This window comes from Aspergillus wentii (genome assembly GCF_001890725.1).
Source record: "Aspergillus wentii DTO 134E9 unplaced genomic scaffold ASPWEscaffold_5, whole genome shotgun sequence".
NCBI classification, from domain to species: domain Eukaryota; kingdom Fungi; phylum Ascomycota; class Eurotiomycetes; order Eurotiales; family Aspergillaceae; genus Aspergillus; species Aspergillus wentii.
In genome coordinates, this window is record NW_024467836.1 from 1099717 (window position 1) to 1116430 (window position 16714).

The window sequence follows — 16714 nt, forward strand, 5'->3', positions numbered from 1 at the left end:
AATACTTCGAATAATATGAGTTTCTTTTATTCTATCTACCTCGTTCCTTTCTTCACTTTCTGTCTTCCCTTAGAGTATGTAGACTTCTGTACTTTGTTGACAGTGAGTCACAGATAGTCAAAATAGAATTTTCAGACAGTCCCCTGTCAATGACTTGTTCCTGCATCCTCGTATGAGTCTGTCTTGCATCATTGGATACGAGTCGATGGTGTTGTCGGTGTGATTGTGACAGTCCCAAGATGAACATTGAATATTATTTCAAATAAATTAAATCTCTCATGATACGAGGACGAAGCCTGATAATTTATACTTTACTATTTAGAAGAACAAAAAATGGGTCGCACGTAAAGATAGAATAACTTCAACTCTCTCGAATCGGGATGGTGGATTGGGCCGCAACGGGGCGTCTTTTCTGCTCTCCTGCCAACTCCTCTTGACAGCGCATCTCGCGCGGCACACTTGAGACAATGCATCCAACCACGTCTCCTTTCTGATAATTATGATAAATATACGGAATATTTTAATCAAATGAGCGCCATCATGTTAAAATTTAATCCATTGGCCTGTCCGTTGGGCGACCACACTTGGTGGCTGGTAAGAGGAGGCTGGGAATCCCCTCCAACCACCTCACCGAGGCAACGATAGCAGCCCATCTTTGACAGTGTCGAGCAAGGGACTCTGATGATCTTGCATCTTCTCCCCTCCTCCCTCGTGCTCATGCTCTTCCTCCCCTTCAATTAATACTACAGACCCGGTCTGTGCCTGGGAATGTACCTCTCCTAGCAGTGGCTGCAAGTGAGATCATCCCAAACATTCCCGGGAGAGTCCACGACCGCCGCCATGAATAATTTGCGGCCAAGCAACCTGAGTCTGAGGACTGTGAGCTGTAAGTGAATCAATATATCCCTTTTTTTCGATTTTGTCGAATATAAGTAATCCAGACTGACAGTGAATCAACAGCAAACAGACCTCAGCTGCACCACACCGAGGATCAACGGTCTGTCGCAGCTTCGGACGACTACTACTCTTTCTCGGATCATAACTCCAGTCGAAGCCCAAGTAATGGAAGTGCAGCTACCGTGATGCGGTATGCGACTCCTGCGTCATATCCTCCTTCCCGCACGGCCTCCCCTCACATTTCTCGAACGCATCTAGCCCCCGACATGGCTGCACCAGAAGCAGAGCGATCGGCTCCTCAACAAGACGGAACTCCAACGTCAAATACTGTGCATTTTGGCCAGGATAGAGTTGCCTGGATCAGCCCCAGATCGGATCACGACAGTCACCAAGATCAAGATCTTGGAGAGTACAGCGGAAGACCTGATACTCCCGGCTTGGACGATTCCCCGTATGTTCGATTCGCCATCAATCAGCTTACGCGCGATGAAGAGACAGCTAGCCTGAGCCGAAAGAGCTCACTTGAAAGCGATGAATACCCGGCCGATCGTCTCGTATGGGATGAAGGGTTAGGTCAGTTTACTCGTTCACCACTGCCTTCCAAGACACCTCCAGCGCAGCAACCGCGGCCACTGTCCGGGGAGCAGCAGCAACTATTGCCGCCACCACCGCAGAGCGTGGAACCAGAGTCGTTTGTTGCTGTGGAGCCCCCCGAAGAAAGTCTGCTGTATCCTGCACTGGACTACGTGCCTGTCGTTTTACGACCGTGGGCTCTGGCTGCCCTAATTTTCTGCTGTCTGCTCATGATCGCGGGAATTGTGTTTTGCAACGTCTGGTCTCGACGACACTCAGGACTCTGGTATTATGATGGCCAAGGTGGTTCACAATATTTCGTTTTCCAGTTTCTCCCACAAATCTTAGCGGCAATCATCACCATTTGGACCTTTGTTGTTCAGGCCGCGATTTATCGCATAATGCCCTTTGCGACTATGGGATCAGAACGCCCCGTGGACCATGTCTTGCAGAAACTTCCAATTCTGTCGCAGAATTTCCTCCTTCCGGACATTTCGCATTTTCGACATGGTGAACCGGCGATCGGCATTTCTCTGTTTGCAATCTGGCTTTCCAATTTCATCTCGATACCCCTTCTCAGTTGTCTTTTCCAAGCAAAGTGGTATGATATTGACGGACAAGGCACATGGCAGTGGGCGTCGGTTCTCGCAGTTGGCTGGACGCTTGTGGCTATCTACGGATTGCTGGTAATCGGGTTGCTTATGCTCATGCTGCGTTTCGCTCGCACTTGGTCTGGCTTGATGTGGGATCCTACTAGCTTGGCCGATCTGATCTCTATCATTCAGAGATCTAACATCTTACACGATTTTGAATACTCCGAGGTCGTGCCTCATGTTGGAGAGACGCTGGATCCTCGAGTTCTCCGACTGGGCTATTGGCGGTTGTCGAATAGGGACGAAATCTTCTATGGTGTTGGTGAAGTTGATGCTCCGATACGCAGTCCGTCTTTACACCGTACGGAAAAGACCCGAGGAAAACAGCCACACGGTCTATTGAGGGTCTCCTTTGACGTGGAACAGCACGCTGGCTTTTCGAAAGAGATGGATGATCATCCTTTGTATTCCAAATCAGCCCGTTATCGATGGACACCGTGGTTTCTTCGGGACACTTGGGTGGTTTTGTGGTCGGTAATTGTTTCTGCCCTATTCATCGCTTTCGTGCTGGCCAGCTTTATCCATGACGCGATCAAAGGAGGATTCCCACCCCGACTGCCAACTCTTCCCTCGACTGGTGCATTTTCATCATCCAACTTCTTGTACAGCTTCATTCCCGCTTTGATCGGAAATGTACTGTTTTTGCTTTGGCAACCCGTAGATGTTTACTTCCGTGGTCTGCAGCCTTTCGTCGAGCTCTCCGCGCCAAACGGGGCGCCAGCCGAGCGAAGCCTTCTGTTGTCGTATCCGGCCCGTCTCCCATTCGAAGTGACTGTTCTGGCGATTCTCAACAAACACTACAAAGTCGCCTGGATCTCCCTGATGAGCGTGGTGTCGGTCGCTATTCCCATTTTGGCTGGTGGAGTTTTCATTGCCCTATGGTATCCTTCACACCAAGATATTCGGATTGCGGCCCTGATGCCTGCATTCTATACGCTTGTGGCATTCTGCGCTTTGTACATGGTCTCATTCCTGTGTATCTGGCCACGCCGTTGCAGATATCTACCCCATGATATCAGCACGGTGGTAGATCAGATAAGCTTCCTTTACCAAAGCCCTTTGCTTTCCGACAAGTTGTTGCGGGAGCCCAGAAGCAAGACCGACCTTGTCACTCGACTCATTATGGCGCCTCCGGGAGAGAGAGACTATCCCATGTACGGTTTCGGGATCTACATCGGACGAGATGGGAAAGAACACCTTGGGATTGACCGTTTCCATCGACCCGGTAGATCTGATATGCTGATTACCACGGGATCAATGAAATGATGCTTGTCATTGCATGACTTCACTGGCGATGTATCATGACCTTTTACGACGACATCTTCTCCTACTGTTGTATATCTTCTTGTTTTACATACTCCCTATAGCGAATTGTTTACGAAATATGGTGTTATGACGGCGTTGTGATATCGCGATAGAGATTGCACGTCTGCTGATACGTTTGATGCATGATATGATCTACTGATTTAATGATACCTAATGAGATACGCGATATGCATTTTATTGCTTTTATTTATTTATTCCAATGTTTTATAAAACATTCAACATCTTTAGGAATTTGTAGAGAGAATCTTTGTTCTTATGAAACTCTTCTTTTACTCGGCGTTGTACAAACCTTGGGATGACATCGACCTGATATGGGAAAAGCTTAATGTTAATGATTCGGAGTCGAACTGGTAAGGTCGAGAAAGAGAAGGGGAGGATGGGCAAAGCACCTGACTTGACTTCCTATTCGAGCGAATGGAATTCCCCCGACTTCCCAGCATCAACCTCAATTCCACTCTTCTTTCAATTTCCAAAACAATCACCTTTCTTTTCTCGGATTTTTCGATAAGCTCAGCATCCCTAGTCCGAGATGTACGACTCACTTGGACCTATCTGGTCCATATTGATGATCTATGCCACCTGTGGGCATTTCCTGCCGGTGCATCTTTCGGCTCAACAGTTTCCTCCTATTCCAGGTAAGCCTCACTGCCAGCTAACATTTGCCTTGATTTAAATCACTGAGGTCATAATATTACCGCACTTCTTTCAGGCTCATGCATGATACTTGGAGGCTGACGTGTTCATCTAGATAGACTTTGATATGCACTACACCTACTTTACAATGACTACGCCCAAGTCAATCTTTTTCTCAGATATTACTATAATGGAACGTCTTCATTCAATTGATGAGAAGTTCATATCGAGCTTTTACCCTGCGGGATCGTTGAGTGCCTTTTCCCGGGTCAGCTGGACCGAGCTGGAAGGAAATTAGCCTTTGGCTGCATGTGTACGCCCACTTCTAAAAACAGCATCGCCAGCTGTCCGACGCCAGAAATAATAGAAAAAGCTCCTCATGGGGACCTTTCTATTCCTTTTGGTCTTTTCCGAAGTTCGTTCTGTGTTCCCAATTCTTCATCCTTTCTTGTCGACTTGGCTGCTTGGCCTTTATCTGCAACTTCCTCTTCGAACATTACATTGCCATCATCATTTCAACCACGTCACCACTCTCTCAAGCCTTCGAAAATGGAAGGTGGCCCATGCGATACACCACCAGCAACGGAGAAGCGAGCTTCTGTTTCTGATGACCCTCCCATCGCAATTGACAATGGTGTGTTCTATACATCATCCCCAGAAAAGACATTGCGGAAAAGGCAATCGGATCTCCTTGAAGCCATAGTGTCTGCGAAAGGACTGGCCAAAATCCTCAAAAAGAAAGGTAACACAAAGCAGGCTCGAATTTTCCAGCACATGAAACAATTTCTAGAGGACGATCAATCGGATCCCAATTTCCTCGAAAACGGATGGTCACCCCTGTCAGCTTCAGCGCTAAGTCCCTCGACCTTTCTGATGCTTGATCTGCTGCTCAAAGATGACCGGACTTCCGTTGATATGTGCAATGAAAAGGGCCGCACTGCTCTCTCTTATGCTGCCGAAGCTGGCAATGTTGATGCCGTCAGAGCTTTACTTGAGAAGGCCGACCCTAATATCAAAGATCAAGAAGGTTACACACCGTTGTCATGGGCAGTTAATACTTTTTCGTCCACATCACATTCGAAAGTCATTAGTCTTCTGGTGGACAAGGGCGCCGATATAAATACTGAGGACAACAAGAAGCTTACGCCATTAGCAAGAGCCGCAGATGAAGGAATCAGTGATGCAGTCATGCATCTTTTGTCCTTCAATCAAATCGATAAAAACCATAAAGATATTGACCAGCGGACTCCATTGTCATTGGCTGCAAAGTCCGAGCACATTCAGATTATGGAGCTTCTACTCGAATCAGGGGCCGAGGACAATTGCTACGATAACAAGGGGCACACGTGTTGGTGGTGGCTACTACAGGCTAGGATTAAAAGTCGGAGCAGCAGTATATATGGAGAAATCCCTATAAACCACTCAGCCGAAAGCACTGATTCCCTTGCTGCTTATTTGAATCCCAACCTTGTCGATTCAAGCGGTCGAAATTTACTTTCACTGGCTGCAGAATACGGAGATTCTGAGTTTGTGGAGGTGCTTTTGAGGAAAAAGGAAGTCAACCCAGATCACCGAGATCCGGATCGAACACCTTTGATATGGGCACTGGAAAAGGAGAGATGGCAGGTTGTGAACATGCTCATACCCAGAGACGCCAACTCATTACACATATTGATAACTGACTATCACTGGATTGGGAGGGAAAGGGCATTGGAGTTAGTAAAAGCTCTTGTCCGAGAAGGGTATGATGTCAATAAAAAAGACGTCAAAGGAACAACCCCTTTGCACCTCGCAAGCAACCAGCTAGACTTTGCTCGAAAGCTCGTCTCAACTGGTGTAAATCTTGATGTACAAGATAACATTCGAAAGACCGCGCTTCAATATGCTTTGGGATATCGCAATACAAAGGTCGCCTTACTTCTACTGAATCACGGAGCCGATATTCAGGCATCAGATTTGAGCGAACTACTTGCAATTGCTTATCGAAACGGATTATACGTGCATATAACACAGGAAAGTGGAACTGAAAGACCAAAATTTGATCTAGTGTCTAATTGCAATGACAAACATGAAGTAGCATGTACTCCTGGATACACCCTGAAGTAAGGATATCCGACTCCACTGCTATTTCAAACCTACTCACCTCCCATAGCCTTTATACAGAAAGCGAATTTAGGCCAGAATTGCTACAAAGGCCTGGCTTTTTAACACTGGACGGATCTTATTTGACGGGGGGTCGTGTCATATCGGTATCCCCATCTGGGATATCTCGTGCAAGTTACATATCAACTTCCTTCCCGAAGCACTTTTACAAGCAGGATGCCAGCGAGTTGCTTGGTATTGAATGGGTTGTAGAAAGCAATACATCCCAGAAGTGTTCCTACAGGTTCGTCAGTACGCTTCCAAACCATCATATGCCCCGAACCCCTATGGATCTTTTCAACCAGTTCCTTGCGCACCTACAAAGAAAGTGGGGTACTGTTTGCTTGGATGCCAGTAAAAACATTGAAAAGATTGTGAGTTTTCCTTTTTCTTTTTTTTTTTTTTTTTCTTGCTTATACCCGCATTTTTTTATCAATAGGAAAGTGGAAGTTAACCTTTTATATCAAAAACAGCGAAGTTCCCAACTTCAAATGCAAGGCAAAAACCGCCAAATACTCGATGCCCTTGCTGCCGATGCATTGACGAGAACAGAAGCTCGGAGATGCCTGGTGTCACAGGTTGAGGAGCTTGGAACAGTGGTAGATTCGGATACTTGCTTTGCAATTGACGAGAAATCACAGATTATGGAGCTAATTGATCATTTGAAAAAAGCTATCACTGGGCGAATGGACCGCTTGGATCAGATCACTCATGATATGCTGCAAAATGTAGGTTTCTCCAGGATATTGCCTCAGCGCTTGTCTCAATATCTTGGTGGATTTCTCGGCTAATATGAGTTTACAGGAACTTGCATGGGTCTCAATAAATGAAACGGCAAGCATCAAACGTCTTGGGTTTATAATAGTAAGCTCCAAATATCTTTTGGAATATGATAAATTGTGCTTGAGTTCCGTACTAATTTCTTTTTCGTATAGTCTATATTCCTCTCCATGATGTTGGTATCTGTCAGTATTCAAAGACATAGTCGCTAGTGCAAGTTCTCCCAAGGGAAGATGGCTAACACGAGGCGAGCATATGTCTATTTCGGAATAAATTCAACCCAACATTCGGAATTTTGTCACTCACTCTTGCTATGACTATCGCCTGGTTATTGCACAACAGACCAGGTTAATGGCGGATCGGAGCGCTACATTATGGTATGGATGTCACTGGCAATGGTCTCGTCATATCTCGATGATTTGACCTATTCAATTACCAGCAACTCGTAATAAAGAGCCAAGTTGCATCCATGTGATGCTAGTTTGAAATCGACAAGGGAAGATTCCAGCCCTGATATAATTCCAATGATATATTTCCAAATCGGGATAGCAGGAGATGAGAGATAAGATAAAAATGATTACTCATCGTTCACGTGGGGGTTTGACAGTCACAGCTAGCCTGTTTAGGAAGAAAGTGGAGAATGACTCCGAGTCCTCCATGAAGTCGCAGGCTGCAACTCTTCTTCCATCATATCATCGGGCTGTTGATAGTCTCTCTATGTCTAATCGGGTACATCTTTTGCATCTGCGTGGCTATGGATCTACGTCTGCCATACTGTTGTAGCTTTTGGCCATCCAAATACCATATGGATCGGACTTGAGCGTTCATTGCTATGGTTGACTAGAAGATCTTCAAACCTGCCCTTCAAAGGACATCCTCCATCATGGTATACGGCGGAAAGCCAAGTACTGGCTGTCAGAACTGTCGAATTCGACGTATAAAGGTGCGTCATCTTAGAATTCCACTTGACCCCGAAGACTAACTGCGAGAAGTGCGACGAAGCCCGCCCTCATTGCGGGGCATGCGTCCGAACAGGCCGAGAATGTCCTGGTTATAGGCATCCACTTGATGTTATGTTGAGAGACCGGACAGCTTTTAGTCGGAAGAAAAATGCGTCGCCGTCTCATGCGGCAAAGAAAAAAGGGCGGTCTTCAAAAACAAACGAGCCCTCGCCATCATCGGAAGAGTCGGATACTTCTTCATTGGATATCGTTCCAGCTACAAAGCCTCAGAAGCCCCCAACACCAACCCTCGACATCATCCAGCCCATTAATAGGAGTCTACATCTTCCGTTGGAGGATACGGTAACCTCATTCTTCTTCAACTCATATTTCCATCTGCCTCGAGATCCCCAATTTAACAATGGCTTCATGGAGCTTCTGCCTCGATCTTACTCTAACGCTACGTTCGGCTCCCATGTACATCTGAGCACATTGGCCGTGTGTTTCTTCTCCGTTGCTGCTTGGACCGGTCAACGATCTTTGCTTCGTACATCAGAACAGTTCTTTGTGAGGGCTCTTCCGAAAATCCGACAAGCATTACACGGAGATATTGATGGCAACTTGGAAGATATCCTCATGACTGTGCTTTTGCTTTCTACGTATGAGGTAGGTATAGCTCGGACGTTATGTCATCACGTATTATCTGACGAGATTACGCAGGAGCTTTCTGCCTTGAAAGATCGGAAGATGCCACAGAAGGCCCATCTTCGTGGGGCAGTCGCATTGATTAACAGCAGGAACCCTAAGCGATTACAGTCACCCTTATCGACTACAATGGCGTATTCAGTTCAGACTCAAATTGTGGGTTATATCCCGGATAGATTCATTCCATGATTCTTAACCTAACCAACTGTTCTGTAGATTCGAACTTCTCAGGGCCTGTCATATCCTACTGTACAAACACCGGATGTCTGGCCGTTGTCTCCGCCAGTGCAACCCTCAGTTCCATCACGGTTATCAATGGCTGCTACTGGACTGGTAGATCTTCGATTGACATGGGAAAAGTTGACAGCAACTCCAGAGCCACCCGAGAAAGAAGTTATGGATGTGTTATCTAAAGCTCGATCTCTTGATAGCAAACTTCTAGCCTGGGCAAGCTCTGTTCCCCCGCATTGGATTCCAATACCAGCCTCCGTCATCCCCCAGTCAGTGCAGGAGACTGGGATTTTCAATGGCCGATGCGATTGCTACTCGGACATGTGGGTGGCTTCTACATGGAATTCTTACCGTGATTCCCGAATCGTGGCACAAAACATAATCTTGGGTTGTCTGCGTTTTTTGGCCAATGGGAGGTCCTCCAATGATGTCCAAGTTGCTGCATCTACTATTCAAAGTCTTGCAACTGATATTTGCGGAACCGTGCCTTACTATATTGGGAGTCAACAGAGGTCTTTTTGGGCGAATCCGCAAAAGGTGGAATATCCCAAAGCAGATGAACGGCCTGTTAACCCTGCCCATCAGCAGATGGCTCCGCTACTGGGCGGTTGGTTCGTCTTGTCTTACCTGGGCAGTCTCTGCTCTCCTGGTCTCTGTTTGAGCGATAAACAGCTGGGTTGGATCAAGAAACAAACTCAGCGGATTTTGCAGATTTACACTTTCGGTGGACATATCGGGGTATAAGCATCTTCCAGGTGGCGCAATCTTCGTGCTCGGATGTTTTAGCAAGGCTGAACACCGACATCTACTGTCGCTCCCTAGTTTGGGGATTTTCGCAAGATACCCGCCTTGCTCACTCTTATGAATCAAAGCCGTTCAGTTGGGACCGTCCATCCCGACTACATATCTTCCTGCAATATTGGGTCTTATTGCCAAAGGATCGAAAGATGTTCGATTTATGATTTAAGATTTATGATTGAAATCTAAAAATACGACTCCGAGATGGCTGCTATGATGACTTGAATTAATTCTACTATATGCTATGACAAACAAACAACTGAACCTGCTTCCATCAAGGAGGACGGGGACTGAGGAAATACTTCCAAATTATAGAACTTCAAAGAAAGAATAAGAACAGTCAAGTCAAATACTTTGGACACACACCGTAAGGCACCAAGGCATAAACAATCCTTGTACAGAGCCACGTGATTTCAAATCGGGGTAATTCTCACCTCCGAAGCAACAACCATCTGCTATAGAACGAAGCATCAATCATTTCAACAGTCGTTATCTCCTTCATACTTCTTGGGAATTCCGCGGAGAGATTATCTGAGAATCAGCTTGTCCCCGCGAAGAAAACCTGAGCGATCAAGCTGATCCCCGAAACCAGCCTTGACAGCCGCGAACCGCCAGCCCCCTCACTAGAAAACTTCCTATCCAACTGAACCAAACCCACCAAAATATTCAAACAGAAACGAGAAAAAAGGAGACTCGAAAATGCTCTCCTATTTCGGCTGGGGCTCAAAGTCCACTTCCACCCCCTCAGAACAACAGCAACAACCTCAACCTCAAAATGACCCAATCCCGCCCCCGCCCCAGCAACAACTCCAACAACAAAGACAGCCCCCATCCGGCATCCCGACAAGCCTCAAGCTCCTTGCCGGTGGCATGACCTTCTTCGCCTTCTCCCTGCTCATCACCCGCCGCTCAATGAACAAGAAACGTCTCGCCTCGATCCCGCCCTACTACACCGGCGCGATGTACCACAAGCCCAACGTCAACGGGGCAATGGAGGCATTCGAGGCGCTGAACCTGGCTACAATTAACGTCATGTCTTTCGGGATGATGTTCGCCGGGGGTGTGCTTTATAAGTTGGATATTAATGGGATTGAAGACGCGCGCACGTATGTGCGGGCTGGGTTGGGAGGTGGTGATGGGCCGGTTAAGTCGGATGAGGAGCTGGAGCAGGATATCGGGGAGTGGATTATGAGTGTTATGGGGAAGAAGGCGCAGAAGGAGTTTTTGGAGAAGAAGGCTGAGTTTGAGAGGCAGAAGCAGGAAAGAGAGAATAGTGTTGATGAGAAGTAGGGTCTTCTTCTCTGGTGGATTGGAGATGGAGATGGGACACGAGATACTTATTCCCCCCCCCCCTTGCACATACTGCTCAAAATTTGTACAATACTGGAGTCACGGACGGTCTGATGATTTCTTGCATAACGGCATACTATACATACACTCTACTATCACATGTTGCGGTCTATCCATCCATTCGCTCATACCGCTCCCGAGCGGTTTGCCTCGTCTTCTCCAAAAACTCATCGTAGCGATTCCTCGTATTCCGCCCAGCTTCTTCAACTGCATCTCCCAGTTTACCACCCTGTGCGCCTAGCCCAACACCTTGCGCGTAAACCTCCGTAGCAATCGGTGCTGTCATTCCGGTACCCTGAGCACCCAGCCCTGACCCGGCTGACCAGCCCATCTTACTGAGAAGAGAGGCTCCCTTGGACGTTGTCTGGGCCGGTGGCTCTTCAGGTTCTTCTTTAGGCGGAGGCGCAGCTTTAGGCTTGACTGGATTCTTAGAGTTACCGAAAGCCTTGCGTCGTTCCCTTGCCCGGTCTCGGTATTCAGACAGCTGGACAATACCATGCTTCACAAGCTTGCCCATCGCTTTGTTTGTTAGCTCTTCGTTTTGCAAATTTCCCCGATGCAGTTGACTGAGGCGCTCGTGTCGGTTTACTTCGGCTGCGTTCTTGAACTGTCGCATACACAGATAGCAACAGTTCCTGTTCAAGTCCGCATAGGATTGGGAGGGTGGAGCGGCAGAGTCGGCCAGTGCACCGCTAATACTTGGCGATTGATTGGACTCAGCTCTCTCCTCGGCATCCTTCTTTTGAATGCCATGCAACTCGGCGTGGCGGTTACTCCAGAATTGCAAGTGCGAAGGTGCTGCAACCTTCTTGGCCCCAGCGCTTGCTGCAGCATCTGCTTTTCTTTTTTTGCCTTTTTCCGCATCCTTGTTGCTTTTCTCCAGACCTGTTCCGGGTCGGTCGTTCTTTGATGCCTGTCCGCTCTCGAGATCTGCGGACGACACTGTAAGCTCCGTAACATACGCGTCTTCGTCCCAGTACATGAGCTTCAAATACGGGTTGTTCAAAGGGCTAAAAGTAAACCTCTCCGTGCTGGCCGTGGAGTTCATCACTGGGACGAAGACACCAGCGTGGATGTAGCTAACAAGAACCGGTCTTGATGAAATGGTAAACTTTTCAAACGAGTTGAGTCGCTGAACAGCAGCTTGAGCATCCTGGAAGACAATGATGTCAGTTTAAGGACAAGAGGGGAAGCATAATAATTAATACCTGAACTGTAGCAAATTCAGCAAATCCATAACGCCAGCTTTCGTTGCTTCTGCGATCTCTCACGAGCAAGATACGACGAATGGATCCATCTCGAGCTCCCAGGTTAGAATCACCGGTGGTGGAAGCCACTTTGGCTCCTTTCTTCTGACTTGCAGATGACCCATCAGATGTACTGTTTGCTGGTCGATACAATTTGGCAACCCCTTTTGCAAAGAGCTCTTCAGAAACGGAAACCTCCAGTCCTCTAAAAAGAAGAAACTGCGAAGGTTGGTTCTCGGGGGCAGCGTCATTATCACCGTGGTTTTCCACCTTAGGTGCAGCTATGCCGGGAGGTCCTGTCGGTCCAGCGTCTGGTATGTTCAATCAGCAAAGGTTGGTTAATATTGCAACAAAGGAACGTACCAGGCCGGGGAGCTTGGCATCGAAAGCACTTTTGACGAGTAGAATAGTTGACAATAGTACACTGATCATGGTCAAGTTAGATATAGCTTCCTTGTGTGTTCTTGGTCGGCTTACCATCTTGCAAGTCCAGTCGCTCTCGGCTCTATTCCGAGCACGGTCTTCTCGTTCACGACTGTATGCGATGCGGACCTTGGTGCCACGGTCATTTCCACTCGAGTTCGGCCCGTAGAAAACAATAGAAGGAAAGTTGGGTTCCAGGAATGCACGCGAGTGGGCGATACTTTGGAATCTAAGGAAGCCCAACTGTCGCGATACCTCTGCGGATGCGTCAGAAAACACAAAGGAAAACAGACCAACAGGTCACTCACTCGTTTGACGGTCACGGATGACTCGAACCTCTTCCAAGCCCTCAATATGATAAAATTGTTGGAGTTCATGCGAAATCTGTTTTGATCACGTCGACCGGAACGAGGCCGGCGACATGGACATCTCAGCCTCTTGCCATAAAGAACGGTTTTTGGAAGTGGAGCGCAGCTCTCTATATCTCCCAGATGCAGTGCAAAAAAAAGGTCAGGGAAGGTGTCCAACGTCTTCTTCCACCATGTTCACCGGAAAACCATCCATCATGACTTCTCTGCTTTCTTGTCCGAAATGTGGTTGGCGACTCCGTCGAGGGCTGCGAGTGCGGCTGCGGCTAAAGCTTCGACTGCGACTGTAGTATCCGGGCGAGCGATAGCCCTCTCGGTCTCGGTCTCTATATGCGGGTCTCCCTCGTCGGGGTGGAGGCGACCGTGATGATCGACGACGATAATCATCGCGATCTCGACTTCGGAAACGGGGTCTGGAATCTCTTCGGTCCGCAGCCGGACCTCGTGGAGGAGATAGCGGAAGATCTTTTGTCCCAAAAGAAGAAAACGGAGATCCACAGTCAGTAACAGCTCATTGTAGGAATGAGAACTTGGTCTTGTGTTTTTTTATAAACATGTCCATGGCTCAACGCCATTGTTGATGCGGGGAGGAGCATAGTATACCGCCAGGCGAGCGTGATCGGGAGCGATCGTCGTACATGCGGCCGTCTCTGTCGTCGCGGCGCGGATAGGGTCGATAAGAGGGACCCGGGGGATACCGGTTATTGTCCGGGTAAAAGTTAGACATGATGATCAGGCATGAAGATAGAAAAGAAAACGAAACTGGAGATGAAATGCCGTCCGATGGAGCGTTGAAAAGCGAAGGAGATTCGAAAGAGGGCGATGGAGCAGCGGCAGAATCCCTCACCGCCTGTCGCCAACAGTTCCCAAAGAGGATAGCTCCGGGTGGGTCCCATGTATCACGCTATACCGGAATAAGCGATATAGATCAGTGAAGCCAGCAACTGCGAACGGAAATAGCTCCAGAAAGGCACATTTTTTAGGGGGTTTTGTTATCTCTGGATTTTATTTGGGGACGAAGATAGGATGGCCAATATCCGCTACAATAGCATGGTTTCAACTATGAAAAGAAACCAAAAAGCGCGTGAAACACGCTAAGAGTATCAGGAGTTAATATAGGACCGATGTAACTATACACTTGTACCCACTGCTAATATGGTTAATTAAATAATCAAATGCCCCTGAATGCTATTTAGCTACATCTTTAGAACCAGTGATAGAGAATGTTGAGATTATAACGCTTGCGAGGGCCATAATTAAATTCTCCTATCAGGCTACCCATAATTAGGAACACTTTTACCCGGTCATCCGAGCCAATCTTACATATCATCTGTTCGTATAATCGTATCCAGTCCTCAACAACTGCCTGTTGTGGACTTCAAAGCTCGCTTAATGGCCATCTCTGCGGCTGCTCGATGGCTGATACAGTATTGAATTAGCTGGTCTATACCGGGCCCAGCATTGCTTCTGGATACGGCGAAAAAGAACTTCTCCACATCTTTCATCATCTCGATGTCCCTTTTGGGATTGGCAACAGATGGATCTTTCACAATAAGGATAGAAAATATCACCAAAGCAAAGACTGCAAAGTACATCAAGGTACTATAGACGAATAAGCGCTCTGGATGAGCAATGACAAACAAAGCAAGTGGCTCGACTCACCCAGCACAGATGATATTATCCCCCGGGATCTCACGGACCAACTGCATCGAAGCCCGTGCAGCTTGTGTGCATAGCGTGGACGACTGTAGGGTTCTGGGATTCGGCGACCGAACTTGTGGGAACTGGCTGCGACATGGGTCAAGAGACATATTCCAATCTGCCCGCGCAATAGCTTTCCTGTGGATGATCAACAAGCAATTGTAATAGCTCAAATGTATATAGAGAAGGATAGGGCCGATTTCATCCCTCGAGTCGCTGTATTTGTTAAAGTGACCAGGCTGATACTCATGAGGAATCTCATCAACCCAGTCTTGAAGTTTAACATCAAGCTCGCCAACGGTGTCAATCACTTCCGCATCCCCTTTCTCAGAGCCCAGTGTGGAATAAAGTTTCTGATATATCTGGTTCTTGATGATCGTGAGATGTCTCACTGAGTCATATATATTAAAAACGCCATTCTGGTCGATCGGGCGATGGTAAAACGTCATATCGATAGAATGTTGTATCGGCGGAGTTCTAGAGCGAAGGGCTATACTGTGGCAGATGTCAGCGCTGGCCCCAAACCAAAAGTCAAGTGACATCTTACTCAATATCCATACTACAGCAAACTGCAAGCACCTTCCTAGACTGTTCAATCTCAGAGGCAGTCTGCGTAGATAGGTCTGTTGAAAGGTCTAGACTGTATGCCATGCACATTGCCAATGCATTCAACTCGATCGAAGGTCTGAGACTGAAAGTCCCAAGAAAATAGAGAGCCTTTTCTATTGTGAGATGCGGGCCACTATGGGTAGAGTATCGATGCTACGTACCATTCCAAGAACTGCTTGTACCGAGCACAGTTGTGGCCGTCCAACGTAAAAACCGTTTAATGAAAGCATAGAGTTTCTCAGATATATCCATCCGTGCTGGTAGTATCGTGGATCAAGCGTATATGCCAATGCCAACGTGACACTAACACAGGCCCACCATTCTGGAGATGACTGTGGATGAACAGGGTATTCTTGTTCAATGCGAGACATGAAGTCACGTTCATCAAAAAGCGGACAATAATGGTTGATCGTCCTGAAGTAAGCGTTTAATAAACTTATAGCGGCTTCCTTAGAAGGCAAAGGTACAAATCCTAGGTCTGAGTATATGTCCGCAGGGGTTTGCACACTGTAACCACCCCGTGAGCCGTGGAATGGGGGCGTGGAAGGTTCCTCTTGAAATGTCTCATGACCAACCTTCTGGTTTATCCATTGGATCCCCTCGGGTGAGATCATTGAGAAGGTCGATGTACCTGAGAAAATGAATTAGAACACAAAAGTGAAACGTGGGATGGTGATTACCAGGCCCAGGTTGGTCTATTAGATATTTTGGGACAGCAAAACATGGCAAATTGAGAAGATCGTCATCGCCCGATCTCGAGAAATAATCAAAGACTCTTCCAGGCGTTGGTTCTGAAGGGTAAATTGGACTAATGGGATCGGCAGGATAAAATTGGGCATTAAGCCCCGCTAGAGTTGGCAAGTCTGCCTCGAGAATAGTATTTCCTTCTGGCCCCAAGATAGACTGGGGAATATGCTGATCGGCTGGGGTAAAGCTGGGTTGATAATCGAGTTCTGTCGACAAAGGTATCAAACTCAAGCCAGATGATTGCACCTGCTTCTCTTCTATATATCTGTATGGTTAATTTGAAATTCGCGGAAACTGCACAAGGAGAAACAAGATACCTGGTGGGCCTCTGCTGCGTGGAGCCCTTATATACACAGTTGGTATCACGTTTCTCGCAAGCCAAACACCTGGCCCCCATAATAGGAATGTCACATCTCGTTTTACGACAGCGACAAACCAGACAAGCCTGAGATTTACTTAGTGTGTAGTCTTGAGAGTGGAGATGATGAAGAGCTGGAACTCACTTTTGGCACACGATGACGAGTTCGCTTTATCCCTTGCATTTCGCTTTCAAGGCAATGCGGAGGAAATCAATGTTGTTGAAGCGAACC

The 16714-nt window shown here is 47.3% G+C and overlaps 8 protein-coding genes across 8 annotated transcripts; 4 read left to right on the plus strand and 4 right to left on the minus strand.

Moving 5' to 3' along the window:
* Positions 1 to 840: 840 nt before the first annotated feature.
* Positions 841 to 3389, plus strand: ASPWEDRAFT_29255 (uncharacterized protein; the record flags this gene model as incomplete). Its single annotated transcript, XM_040833247.1, has 2 exons — positions 841 to 886; positions 961 to 3389. The coding sequence occupies 2 exons, from the start codon at positions 841 to 843 to the stop codon at positions 3387 to 3389; spliced, it is 2475 nt and encodes an 824-aa protein (XP_040687758.1).
* Positions 3390 to 4231: 842 nt separating this feature from the next.
* Positions 4232 to 7583, plus strand: ASPWEDRAFT_558815 (ankyrin repeat domain-containing protein). Its single transcript, XM_040838255.1, has 6 exons — positions 4232 to 6184; positions 6235 to 6598; positions 6698 to 6952; positions 7029 to 7088; positions 7160 to 7381; positions 7444 to 7583. The coding sequence occupies exons 1-5, from the start codon at positions 4392 to 4394 to the stop codon at positions 7214 to 7216; spliced, it is 2529 nt and encodes an 842-aa protein (XP_040687759.1). The 5' UTR covers positions 4232 to 4391; the 3' UTR covers positions 7217 to 7381; positions 7444 to 7583.
* A 304-nt stretch (positions 7584 to 7887) lies between these two features.
* Positions 7888 to 9625, plus strand: ASPWEDRAFT_29257 (Zn(II)2Cys6 transcription factor; the record flags this gene model as incomplete). The annotated part of the gene is made up of 3 exons (XM_040833248.1): positions 7888 to 7947; positions 7997 to 8806; positions 8867 to 9625. 3 exons carry the CDS (start codon positions 7888 to 7890, stop codon positions 9623 to 9625), a joined length of 1629 nt encoding a protein of 542 aa, XP_040687760.1.
* A 753-nt stretch (positions 9626 to 10378) lies between these two features.
* On the plus strand, positions 10379 to 10969 carry ASPWEDRAFT_173517 (uncharacterized protein; the record flags this gene model as incomplete). Its single annotated transcript, XM_040831082.1, has 1 exon — positions 10379 to 10969. One exon carries the CDS (start codon positions 10379 to 10381, stop codon positions 10967 to 10969), a length of 591 nt encoding a protein of 196 aa, XP_040687761.1.
* A 169-nt stretch (positions 10970 to 11138) lies between these two features.
* ASPWEDRAFT_173518 (putative G-patch domain protein) lies at positions 11139 to 13076 on the minus strand (the record flags this gene model as incomplete). Its single annotated transcript, XM_040831083.1, has 5 exons — positions 11139 to 12182; positions 12238 to 12587; positions 12640 to 12700; positions 12754 to 12956; positions 13004 to 13076. 5 exons carry the CDS (start codon positions 13074 to 13076, stop codon positions 11139 to 11141), a joined length of 1731 nt encoding a protein of 576 aa, XP_040687762.1.
* Positions 13077 to 13262: 186 nt separating this feature from the next.
* Positions 13263 to 13794, minus strand: ASPWEDRAFT_173519 (uncharacterized protein; the record flags this gene model as incomplete). Its single annotated transcript, XM_040831084.1, has 2 exons — positions 13263 to 13596; positions 13706 to 13794. 2 exons carry the CDS (start codon positions 13792 to 13794, stop codon positions 13263 to 13265), a joined length of 423 nt encoding a protein of 140 aa, XP_040687763.1.
* Positions 13795 to 14422: 628 nt separating this feature from the next.
* ASPWEDRAFT_173520 (fungal specific transcription factor domain-containing protein) lies at positions 14423 to 15991 on the minus strand (the record flags this gene model as incomplete). Its single annotated transcript, XM_040831085.1, has 4 exons — positions 14423 to 14669; positions 14730 to 15263; positions 15316 to 15485; positions 15539 to 15991. 4 exons carry the CDS (start codon positions 15989 to 15991, stop codon positions 14423 to 14425), a joined length of 1404 nt encoding a protein of 467 aa, XP_040687764.1.
* Positions 15992 to 16103: 112 nt separating this feature from the next.
* ASPWEDRAFT_558988 (uncharacterized protein) lies at positions 16104 to 16708 on the minus strand. The gene is made up of 2 exons (XM_040838257.1): positions 16628 to 16708; positions 16104 to 16569 (listed from the first exon to the last, which is right to left on the minus strand). The coding sequence occupies exons 1-2, from the start codon at positions 16664 to 16666 to the stop codon at positions 16216 to 16218; spliced, it is 393 nt and encodes a 130-aa protein (XP_040687765.1). The 5' UTR covers positions 16667 to 16708; the 3' UTR covers positions 16104 to 16215.
* Between the last annotated feature and the right edge of the window lie 6 nt (positions 16709 to 16714).

What these genes read in the sequence shown, in the direction of transcription:
- ASPWEDRAFT_558988 (XM_040838257.1), bottom strand. Translation starts at nt 16,666, where the DNA reads ATGCAAGGGATAAAGCGAACTCGTCATCGTGTGCCAAAA. An exon ending in CTCGTCATCGTGTGCCAAAA is followed by an intron (nt 16,570 to 16,627) that starts GTGAGTTCCAGC and finishes AGTAAATCTCAG; the next exon opens with GCTTGTCTGGTTTGTCGCTG.
- ASPWEDRAFT_558815 (XM_040838255.1), top strand. Translation starts at nt 4,392, where the DNA reads ATGTGTACGCCCACTTCTAAAAACAGCATCGCCAGCTGTCCGACGCCA. An exon ending in CTCATGATATGCTGCAAAAT is followed by an intron (nt 6,953 to 7,028) that starts GTAGGTTTCTCC and finishes ATGAGTTTACAG; the next exon opens with GAACTTGCATGGGTCTCAAT. An exon ending in AACGTCTTGGGTTTATAATA is followed by an intron (nt 7,089 to 7,159) that starts GTAAGCTCCAAA and finishes TTTTTCGTATAG; the next exon opens with TCTATATTCCTCTCCATGAT.